This window comes from Falco cherrug, chromosome 13, assembly GCF_023634085.1.
Source record: "Falco cherrug isolate bFalChe1 chromosome 13, bFalChe1.pri, whole genome shotgun sequence".
In the NCBI taxonomy this organism is placed as follows: Eukaryota; Metazoa; Chordata; class Aves; order Falconiformes; family Falconidae; genus Falco; species Falco cherrug.
Window position 1 is genome coordinate 33,010,745 of NC_073709.1, and position 12,307 is coordinate 33,023,051.

The following is a 12,307-nucleotide window of genomic DNA, read 5'->3' on the forward strand; positions in this document are numbered from 1 at the left end:
TTTTCATATCATCAAGCATTTACTCATAACAAAGTCGGTTATTCTTGTATCCATTGTACTGTTACCTGACGCAGATTCCTGGTTACTTTCACATCATGCCAGGCATTGTCATTAAATTTCCCATTGACAGGTTCCACCAGCGCTTCAAAGGCCCCTGAGCCCAAATTTATGACCAAGGAGACAGCTCCATTTTTCAGTGCAAGATTGACATAATCAGCTGATTTTCCTGTGTGAAGCATCAGTCCATTCCTCTGAAGTGTTTTAAACGACAGAGTTATTTCGTCACTGCTACTCTGTATGGGATTCTGAGATAAATCATAGCAGAAGTATTCTGATCCCTTGAATGTCGCAATATATTCTTCTTTTCCTGACAAACAAAAGAAGAGGAAACAAACAAATAAATCACTGGTGCATAACTGAAGTAACTTGCAAGAATTATTTTAACAGTGTTACTTGCAAGCCCTGTATCAAAAAGTAATTAATTTAAAACACTTAAAATCCACGAAGTAAAAAGATAACTAAGATTTACTGTGAACACACTTAAAACTATTTTCTTACAGAATGTTCATGGCTATGATTAAACTCAGGAAATACACTGCATCAGCCATCCTTTTAATGTTATTTAAGCAATCTGATCTGGAACACATCTAAGTACATAACATTTAGCTGAATGCAAAACCAAAGCAATATTCCAGTCAAAATCCAGAACTTTTCCTTCCCAACTCACACTAAAGTCACAGCACCTCAAAAAGAAGCAATAATCTAGATATCACAAAGTGCTCTGGCCTAAGGTGTTGAATAAACCAAAGCTACAAACCACTCATTTAAGAATCTACCTCAAAGCTGCATGCAGCACCATGCTGGAGAGCAAGTTCACGTGCATCAGTAAACAATTATTTTATTATTTTTTTCTGGGATGTACTTTTACCAACTAGTATGTGCCACACGGGTTATTTTTCTTAGTTTATCCTGAAGGTGACTAAGAAACACAAATAGCAGAAGCTAAGCTTTCCATCTAATCAGAAAAGCAAGTACATATGGAGATTATGTTTTCCACTTAAGTCCTACAGATGAACACATACGCTATCCCTACACTACAGGCGTACAGGATTTAAAGCTATATGAAGTCAAGATTTAGTCGTTTAGCTAATAAGTTGGAAAAAAATTCAATGGAAACCTGTAGGGGTTCATGCAGTGTAAGGATGAAGGTATGAAAACCTGAGGATGACCAATGTCATCATTCTTGAGAATAAATTCTGTCTCCAGAAGACAGCTGCATACATCAGTCTACGATGCCATCAGAACAAAACCCAAACATATGTATAAATATATAGACAAGGGAAAGAACTACAGTGTGGATTTAAAGGAACCAGTGAGTGACAGAGCACGCAAAAAGCAGGTGTGAAACCACAGGTTTTTGAAAAGTCCCTGGACATATATGTCTTCTGTCATTCAGTGCCATCCGCTTACGACCCCCTGCAGCAGACTATACATTCTAGGTGCTTGCAGTGCTTCTATTTAGCTAGCGTCGCGTAATAACTTCAGATAGAACTCCAGACAGCAATCGCATTCTGGCTTAACTTTGCTTCCTAATAAAAATACTAAAAATGATTGGTCTATATTTATTTTTATCCGCCTTCTTGCAGATTCGATGCAAAATTATTTGCATTATAATGTTTTTGTGGCAGCAGACAAATCATACTAGGCTAATGTAAAAAGACTAAAGTGACTGTTTAAATACACGCTTTAAAACAAGAAAGAAAAAAATCCATCACCTCTCTGAGCACCCTTGAGGATGCTTTTCCCTGCTATCTGTTGATAACATCTCTCATGAAACACAAAACTAAACAAAAATCCCCAGTCTCCAGCTTCCAGTTAAGCAATGTTCCTCCATTACAATAAGCAGCTGATCACACAGAGCACACAGACTGCTTGCTGTAGTGGCCGTTCATCACACACAATAAACATACAGGAGGAGCTAGGCATCACCATGAGGTGGCTACATCATCACCAGAATTCTGTAGGGCTGTAATATCTAGACAGCTGGTACCGCCATGGACAACCCCCATCACCTTTCTAGGGAGGGACTCACAAACAGATAGTCAGGATTAGGAGTACAAGTGGTTGCATGGTGAGAAAATCTCCAACATAACTGCTGCCTCCCAGGTGCAGGAGAACAACTCTTGAGTGTTTTGTTTATTTTATTTTTTTTTTCTTAACATGAAATTCCATTCTGGACAAAAATTACATTTAGAGGTGTTCTGACTATCGAGAGAAAAGCAGTTAAAATATTAAAATCTGGTATTTTATCAGCAGATCACTTTTACCCAGCATAAATGTTTGACGCTTAAGACAAATGTTACCTTTTGTTAAACCTGACTGAGATAAGCTGGGTTCCAGATGCATGACTGAGGCCAAAAATTAGCCTATTCAATCCGTCCACAAGCCTTTATTTTTTACCTTTGACATTACCAATAGAGAAGCAAGAAAACACCTATTTATCCTGCTTATAACCTTCCTAGTCTATCAGGAACAGTATGTCAGGAGACACTGCATCTTGCAGTAAGGACACACAGGAATTGCTGTACCCATCCAGATCTTAACCCTTCCCCATCAGTCCTGCATGCAGAACAACACTACACTGACAGCAACGTGTCCAGGAGCCTGCCATGTTTCAGTAAAGGCGAAAAACCTTGGTTCATTCTGTATAAAAAATTTACAAACAATACATTTTCTGGGGTTTGAATGCACTAAACATCAGACTGCATGAATACCATGCATCTCATTTCATGAATATTTAATAAAAGCATAAAACACTCAAGAGTAAATTTATTTGGTACGGATGCTTACTGCAGACATACTAAACCAGCATGGATACCTACAAGAGATAGATAAAACTTAAATACAGCAACTTAGTGTATGTAGTTTTGTCCCATGCATTTAATGACTATAACACGGAAAGCTGAAGGACATAAATGAATCAACATGGAAAATATTTATGAATACATATTACCCACTACAAACTACTTCTATAAAGCCAGATCATTCACACGGACGTGGAAGTGCACGGGGCTGTAAATGCACGCCAGGCACGTACTTTTTAAAGCTATTCCTAAAGACCAACCTGAAGCAGCAAGCAGGAACATTCATTAAAGCAAAACTATGACCTTGGCCCGTAAACAGAGCCACAATTCACACCGGTTTGAAAAAGCCTTTAGGTTTGTGTTGGGTTGGCCTTGGCCAGCTGCCACCTGCCCACCCAGCCACCCCCTCACTCCCCTTCCTCAACAGGGCAAGGAGGCACAATAAGGTGGGAAAAGCTCACAGATCAAGGTACAGGCAGGGAAATCACCAGCTACCATCACAGGGAAAATGGAGTCAAATTGGGAAAAATTAATTGCAATTAGTATAGCTTTGGATAGTGAGAAACCAAACTGAGAATACCTTCCCACCCCTTTTTGTTAACTTCACTCCTGTTGCTCTTTCGTTTCCAACTCTTCTACCTCTCCCCACCAGGCGCAGCAAAGGGGGACAGGGGCTGCCTCTACTGCGCAGGAGGAATCACAGGCTCCTGTGCTCAGCATGGGTCCTGCCATGGCTGCAGTCCTTCAGGCTGAGCCTGCTCCTGCATGGGCTCTCCACAGCCCACAGATCCTTCAGGGAATGTCCACCCCCTCCAGTGTGGGGTCCCCCGTGGGCTGCCGTGTGGATACCTGCTCCGCCGTGGTCTCCTCTCCACAGGTTGCAGAGGAATCTGCTCTGGTGCCTGCATCACCTCGGCGCTCACAGGGCTGTTTCTCACACTTTTTTCCCTCACTTCCTAACAGCGTTTTACCCTTTCTTACACACACTGTCCCAAAGATGCCCCACTGGTGGCCCAGGGGTTCACTTGTGCGCTGCAGTGGGTCGAGATGCCCCACTAGTGGCCCAGGGGTTCACCTGTGCCCTGCAGTGGGTCGAGATGCCCCACTAGTGGCCCAGGGGTTCACCTGTGCCCTGCAGTGGGTCGGCTGGAGTTGGCCGTGGCAGGTAGCCCCAGCTTCTCCTTACAGAAGCCGCCCTGCAGCCCCCACCACCCCATCACACATTCCTCACGTAAACACTAACATTTCTGTGTCTATCACTCAATCAAGGCTAAAACATTTGAAACATTCAATTAAACTTTCAATTTTTAAACAAATTATTTAGATTCCTATCAAACTAGCATTCATTTTAAAATTAACTTCAAACTGGAGGGAAAAAAAAAAGCCAAAACAAAGCATAACATTTTACTTCAGAAAAAATATTTTGGTTGAAAAACCTGAACGCTATGGATAAAACTTCACATGCATACTTTTTAACATGCGTACTTTGAATGCCAAATTACCATTTTTGTTCACTTGCCAAACCAAGAACGTCCATTATTTGCTACTTTTACATTGTAGGGTTGAGTTTCACGTCTTTCAGAATTCATTGCAATACTATGGTACAGACCTCCTGCCAGGACCGTGTCAGGGTAGGATGCTAGTGCCTCACAACACCAACATTTATCTGGTAGGACCTATCCATACGTCAGGTAACTGGGAGAGGTTCTGACCAAACAGCGTTCCCGTGGGTTGCAGACTCAGGAGATTAACCCTCCTTTCTGGGATATTGAAGACATCACCTTCCAGTTGTGCAACTGTGGGCACTCTGATTGAACAGCACCATTCCCGATCTGCATCGGCTCCATTTTATCCGTTTCCTTTGTCATTTAAGGTTTTAATGATTATGGGCCAGTAAAAGGCTGCTGGAAGGCCAAGGCACAAAGGAGCACAAGAATGGCCACGAGCTCAGATGTCACGTCTTATGATTCTGGCAATCTCAAAATTTCATTTACAAAGAGAAAATAAACTTTACCAAGAACTCCTCCAGGCAAGCTCCAGCTGTAGGTACAGCAGCAAACAGCTTTTTCTCTGTACTTCAGTAGTACCTACATTTTCAGTAAAACCCAATTAAATTGAGATTTCCGATGTAAACAGCTTTTTGGATGCTAAGGTTGAAAACACTGATGTGATTCAGCAACATTCTGATATTAGGAAATTCACTTCTGGTGTCAATAGTTAAAAGAACTTTGACTTTTAGTTTGATGAGCTTCACTGCTAGGGAAAAAAATAAAGTCTGTCAGACAAAAGGTCACAAGGCTTGACTGAGCAACTAATGAGGCAGCTGCATACTCAGCTAGAGTCATCTCATTTTCCAGTAGGTGCTGCCTGCTAACAGCTACAATACTTTTCCACAGGCATCTGACAACCAAAAATATACTTCTTGGCATTACAGAAGAATGAATCCTGAAGACTACCAGTTTCATATGATTGAAGAGAGATTAAACGCATAGTATCTCTTCACGGGAAGTAGCTCAAGAAAACATAAGTATTTCCTTACAATTTGATGAGACATCCTTTACATGAATTCAGATAATATCTACTATGAAAATGTTCTAGTTTGCCCAAACCACACATAATACAGAAGTGAACTGAAGGGATGGGAGGAACCAACAAACTACCTCCACATTTCTCCAGTCCCTGCAGTAATGCATTCCTCGCAAAAAATTAAAACTCCCTCTCACGATCACTTGGATGCAATCTCAGATCTTTGCCCTCAATATGACTTCGACATTTGGAAGGGGATTAGACCCTGCAGCTGCAATGCTGCCCTGCCATCCCCAGCCATGCAATGGGAGGACAGAAGGCAAAGCAGCCACCGCTCTGCCACTGTGTGGCGTCAGCGTAGGCTAGCAAAGGTGCAGAAATACAAAGAATAGGAAATTGGGTTACAGAACTTTATTGCGTTTGGTCCCCGAAAAACTGAGACATCGCTAGCAGACATACAGCAGAAACTACATCCAAGTCAAAATGTTTGGCAGTTAGACACAGGACAGAAAAGTCACAAAGCAATACTGGTAACCAGCCCCATATCAGCTCTCTACTATCAAGCAGATTGCTATTTTATACTTGATAAAAAAGTATATGTTTTCAAAAGACAGATTGAAAAAAATTACATAAAACCCCAAATGTTTTATATAAAAAAGCAGGTACAATCTATAGCCGCATTTCATACCACAACTTTGGTTGATTTTAAAAGTGAATTAAGAACAAGCTTTATTAATAACTAGTTGTGTATATTGCTGTTTGTTTATTTTTTCAAATTATCACTTAATGACATTTAGAGAAGCCATTAAATTGCATGGCATTCTAGTCAGTATGAAGTGTTGCACTTCATTTAATGACTAAAATGTAATTACCTGCATAGAAAAGCACAAGATAATATGAACACCAAGAACTGCATTTAACATGTTTCTATTCTGAATTTTGTGTACTGTATATTATTGTATATTACTGCAGTTACAATCCTGAATAACAGGGTATGCATGAATACAGAAAGACGCGATCTACTTGTCACAGGAAAGACTCAGACAAGAAGCACGTTTCATTAAAGCACCTGCTAGCGCACAGAATGCTTTCCCATTTTCCTGCTTTGAACCTGACCTGTTCCCCACTGAAGTCAACAACAGGTTTAACGGTCACATCTTTGGAGGTTCATTTAAGTCCTTGGAGTCTGATCAAACGTCCAGGAGAAACACTTCCACAGGCCTTAGCAGACCTTGCAGTCCTACAGAAGCACAATGTTCAGCTTTACAGCAACCATGTCCAGCCTCCTGCCTGCCACTATGAAATTGTAAAATGGGTCTGGCGGATTCCACAATAATTTGATCGTGTGTCCATGCCTGATATAAATCACACAGACATGACTGGGTGCTCTGGTCTTACTAGGTAGCAAGAGTAATGAGACCATAGACCAGAGAAATAAAACTGTCCAGAGAAAGTTTTTTTGATTGTCAGTTATTTATTGACAGCTGCCATGTTCCTTCACAGAAGAAACCAGAAGTCTTAAAGTGAGTTTATTAACTGAATTCCAAGGACCCATGTCATGTGGCAAACCAATCCCTTATTATACAAAAAAAATGTAGTAGAGCGCTGTCAATTTATCTGCCTACCTACCAAAATAATTATTTTCAAAGAGACGATAAGCTGATACCAGATAACCTCTAAGAGCCAAGCTCCTTCTATACAATCTTCAAAACATCAAGTATGGACTGAATAAATAAATTATGCCAAACTAGAGTCTAGTATGTTCCCAAAGGTACTGCTTAGTGCTCCATTTCATGGTAATTTAAAATTCAAATGTTTATCCATTACACCATCTTCTTAAAGTCTTTCAGAAAGTAATGCAACCTGGGAAAATGACACCAAAGCAGCACGTAGGCAAAGCCCTTGGCAAGAATGACTGACACAGTAAAACGAGACAGCCTCAACCAATACTTCTGTAGTGAACATCAGGACTCGGAAACTTTGCAGTAGTAGCGAACTAATGGGTTGCCATCACATACAAGGGGAACGCTCCTCGCACAGGTGTGGATCGTTCAGCCTAGAACCATCTCAGGATGGCAGCACCTCGGTAGACTGCTGTCTTACAGGCCAGCCTGCACCCTTCTGCTGCTAAGGCGCTCACTGGATCTTCAGATGAAAAACTATAAAGAGTATAAAGTACTCCAACAGATTTCATACCTGAATTTGACCTTAAATTGTTTCTCGATTACATAAAACAGGCTTACTGAACTGCATGCATAAACTAAACATGCAGGCACTGAAAAAAAAACCCCAAATTATTACCATCTGCTTAAAAAAACCCCCTATAATTTAAGTATAAAATCAACAAAACCAATGAAATTATGATAAAACCTATGAAATTATTAATTCAAAGGGTCAAAGGGAGTACAGATAGTCTACTTTATTAGTTAGTGTTGGACTCATTTTTAGAAGTACTATTGTTGCTATGTACCATCAGTTTTCTGTTCCCCTTTTTTTTTTTTTTTTTCCCCATAGAGAAATCTCATTCTTCCCTGCTTTTCTCACATTCTTTTGTTGCTTTCCAGCAATTATTCTTCTTGCCCTTTAAACAATTCTTCACAGAAAATTCCAAGGTAACAATTTGGTGAGAAAATAAGGTTCATGATCCCAAATCCACAGCTAGGAAACATCCACCTGTTTCTTCCCCCCTGCTTTTCCATGTCATGTAAATACAAATCCCTGGCTCCCTTTCTCTATTAACATGGCATACACTGGAAAAGGACACAGCACGCTTGAATATATTCTCTAGAAGGAATAGAAATTGCTGTTCCTGAGCACGTTATTTGTCAGCATACCCAGAAATGCATTGCACAATCCATTGTTGTAATATTTAAGCAAACTGAGTAAGAAACAAGATAAGTCTTTATTACACATAAATCAGCAAATAAAGTCACACTCGCAGGCTGTTAAAAGCAAACAACTACGGTGTGAATGGGAACTTTTAGTCTGAAAAGAGCTGCTATTGTTGCAGAAAGATGAAGATGCAGTATTACAAAAACAGCAGTTACCAGCTCCAGAAAGCATTCTGAGATAAATTTCAATTTCAGTAGTCACATTACACTGCTTTCCTTCCTCCTTTATTAGGGAATAAGTCCATTATGAGATAATCATGGCTAGCCTAACACGAGAACAAAACCAACTTATTCTGAAGGAGCCAGGAATCATGTCTCAAGGGTTGCTTATTATTATTTTAAATGATCCTTTTGCAGAAAGATGCTGTACAAGTATCTATTCATTCCAAAGATCCAGGGAGCTGGTGAATCATCTCAAGCCCTTCTCCAGGAGAAATGCAGCACTCAGATGACAAGCAAAGTAGGACTTTAGTCAGTTCTAACTAACTAACTTGGGCTACCATGGTCTCTGTTTATATCAGAACATGTTTTATCTCAAAAAGACGCTATACCTGAAATCCTGAGCACCAAAGTCTGCACCATTTGTATCCAATACAAAAGTAAAGCTAGTATACATTTAAGTGCAAAGTAAAATTCTATCTGACAAGAATTTAACAGCATAAGTTATACAAAGCCATGGACGATAATATGTTGCAGTAGGCAGAGAAGAAATTCTTGTTTTATTTGACAAAATACCATTAAATCAGTTCCCAATTACAAGTAGTATGAACTTGTGCAATGTAAGCCTCTGATCCCTCCCCACCACCTCAGATTAAAATAAAACGATGATAGTTGCCACTCATGATAAATGACTTACAGGAAGCACTAGATAAGTGATAAATTACTCCATTTTGCTAAACAGCAATTTTAATTCATTTCTAAAAAGACTAGACCATGCAATTTCCTCACTAATTTTCACTTCTTTTTATTTAATCACACAGAATATGCACTTCAGAAGCAAATTTGCAACTGGGGAGGGAGAGTAAAGTAAGCAGAAGTTTTTAGGAACTATGCCATCTTAGTGTACATTAAATACTGAACTGCCAGAAAGTGAAAATAAGTGGATCTTTTCCCTATGAACAGTCATACCAATAAAAAGTAGATTAAAAAGTCCTGTGGTGTACACCACAGTTATATTAACTTTCATATAATTACTCAAAACACCAACGTTTGATATATTTTAAAGGCATTCTTGTTAAATTAAGAATAAACTGCAAAATGCCAAATATCCATAACATTCTACCATCCACAGAAGAAGAAACTAGTTTTGCTCAACATTACTGTTGTCTTAAAACTCAGTTAGGGATTTTGGCCAGATGTTGGGAAACCAGGCTAGGTCTACACCAACAAATAAATACAGGCTCCAAGTTTCCTCGCCAAGGTAAAAACTGTGCCAAACAACCTACCAAAGGCCTTTTCCAGCTCTCCAGGCTCCCACTGACTTTGCAGTAAAACCGCAAAATACAGATTTTCAGCTTTCAAAGGACTGGAAGCACAGAGTCTTTCAATACCAGGTTGCTTAGAGAAAGCAGTTGGTAGAAAACCTGACATTACAATTGTAAAAATAACGTGTTTGACTTCTAACTTCTGCAAATGCAAGTTTTAAACTGAATCCAGTTTGAGTGATGGCACAGGAAAGGTGAAGTCCTTTCTCCCCATCCCTGCCTGCTGCGCTTCTGCCGGCGTGTTAAAGGGGAGGAATGCTGCACAAAACTAAATGGTGTTGGTTTTTTTTTGATTGAGAAATCTGATAACAAGCTGTGTCCTGGATGAAAACCCAGTTTCTTTTCTGCTTTTTGGACAAAGCAGCACTGCCTTACTCCTTGCTGAGGGTTTTCCAGAAGACTTGCATTTATTTTTGCATTACTGTAAGTAAAAATAGGGCTTGGGAGAGGAAGAAACACTTAAGACTACTTTGTTGGTATTTTATTTCAAATGAGACAATAAGGAAGAAAAGAGTCCCAAATTAACACATTACATGAATTTATCATAATATAGAGAGAGAGTTAACTAGTGAGATGATCTGATAATGAACATGTCCAATGCTCATAAACTTCTGAAACATCAGCTGAACACCTCTCTTACAGCACTACATGGCGCTACAGGATTAGTGCAGTATGTCCTGGGGTTTGGATGCAATGAAAAACAATAAGCAATTTTCTGGTCTTAATTAACTCCTGTTAAAAGAAGCCCTGCATAACAGTAAGTTTTCCAGAGATACGGAGGGAATACCACTGCAATGGTGTTACGTGCATAAGGAGCCATTTGTTTAAAGCCAGTTTTGCACTAGTGTCAGAGAGGTACTACAGGAACACGAAGCATTTGTCTCAGCAATTTAAGCCACAGCAAGGATCTGAAAAAGGGAAACCAAACCAAACTTTCTGATTATACACAACTGTCACATTTTTTCAGTCTGTGCCTGAGATTACGTCATTGATGGAATGTCTACATATAAACGTTGGGGAAAGAAGTCTATTGGATCTCATGTTAGTCTTCAAAACATGTTTGGAAGAAGCTATTTACAATTCTTACGTCTTTCTATAAACATGAGAAATTAAATATGAAAACAATTTTTTTTTACCGCATCTCCCAGCCTGTTGAGGATACTATCATCTAATAAAAGGAGTTCCTCTTACATTTAAAACAAAGAAACATGTTTTCAAATTACTGGGTATATGAGGAATATATTCTATGAAAGAATCCTACAGCAGCAAAGGAGACCTGAAAAGCTGAAGTCTTACCCAAAGCAATCTGCTGTTGAAAAAAACGAACAGAGATGTGCCTATGGTCTGTTGGTACCTGCTAGAAATTTTTGATCTAAACAAGCAATTCCTAATATCCCATTACGATCTTTTATATTTAAATATTACAATCTTTTATCTTTAAATAAAATCAAAGGAACTACAATCTGAGCTATAAACATTAAAAGAAATTTTTACAGATGTCCTGGTTTTGGATTAAGGTCTGGATATATAAGAAACTCAAAACTTTCCAAAGGCAGACAGACCATTAGCTAAAAATACTATTTGAGCTATATCATCTTAATTCACTGTCACATGGCTAATAATTGAGCCAAAACTGTATTTTTTTCTTAAATAAGGCCTCCTATGAGAAGCAGTAACAGGAGCAATAGGCCTTCTTTCTGGTGTATTTGGTATTTCTTTTGGCCCCTTGTTCTCAGAGTTGCCTTCAGCCAGCATCAGAAACTAGATCACAAGCGTCCAAACGAGCTACAGGATCAGAAGGCTCTGCCCTTTTCTCTTTCCACATATACTGACTTCACCTGTAAGTACTTAGTGATTTTTTTATATATCCTGCCCAATGAATCATTTAGCATGGACCCAAAATTATTCCTATATGCTCCTTCTCTTAATGCCAGGCTATGTAAGACAACTATTTAACCTAAAGCAATGAGATCTTTATTAACGGTATGCAGTAGCATCTTTTATATCTACAAAGTTTTTGCAAGTTAAAAAAGCACATTAATCTAAAGCAATTGACAATGGATTTAGGTTGGACACCAAATCTTGGAATAATTTCTGGGTTATGAAAGAGAACACTATTTTGTTTTCCCCTTTTTTCAATATTAAAAACTAAAGTAAAAGCTATAAATAATTTCTAAGAAATTAAGAAACAGTTTTTTCTTCTGAAGGAAAGCAAAGGTAGGAGAACATTGCTATTTTTAATTGGTTTGGTTTTAACAATTGGTAATGAATCCTAATATCTAATAAACTGAAGTAACAATTCAGATTACCTTCCCCCAAATGTTAAATTGACTTATCGCTACACTGAGAAATGAAAATTGGTTTCAAATTCCCTTTATGAATGTAGTTGGCAGACAAAACTAAGGATGACACACAAACATTTAAGTGATGAGTGTGGCACAGACACTTCTTTGATTTGCTCTGGAAAGAAGAATCAACTATGTAGATGTTAAAAAAAAAAGATACAAGGAGTGTATTTTAGAATAGAGGCAAATAAAATATT

General features: G+C 38.9%; 1 protein-coding gene across 20 annotated transcripts in view; it reads right to left on the reverse strand.

Moving 5' to 3' along the window:
- NRXN1 (neurexin 1) overlaps nucleotides 1-12,307 on the reverse strand; it is a 730,807-nt gene that overhangs the window by 476,844 nt on the left and 241,656 nt on the right. For all 20 annotated transcript variants that reach the window (XM_055725490.1, XM_055725508.1, XM_055725507.1 and 17 more), the window contains one exon: nucleotides 66-367. In XM_055725490.1, coding sequence (XP_055581465.1) covers nucleotides 66-367 — 302 coding nt within the window. The remainder of the gene's footprint in view (nucleotides 1-65; nucleotides 368-12,307) is intronic.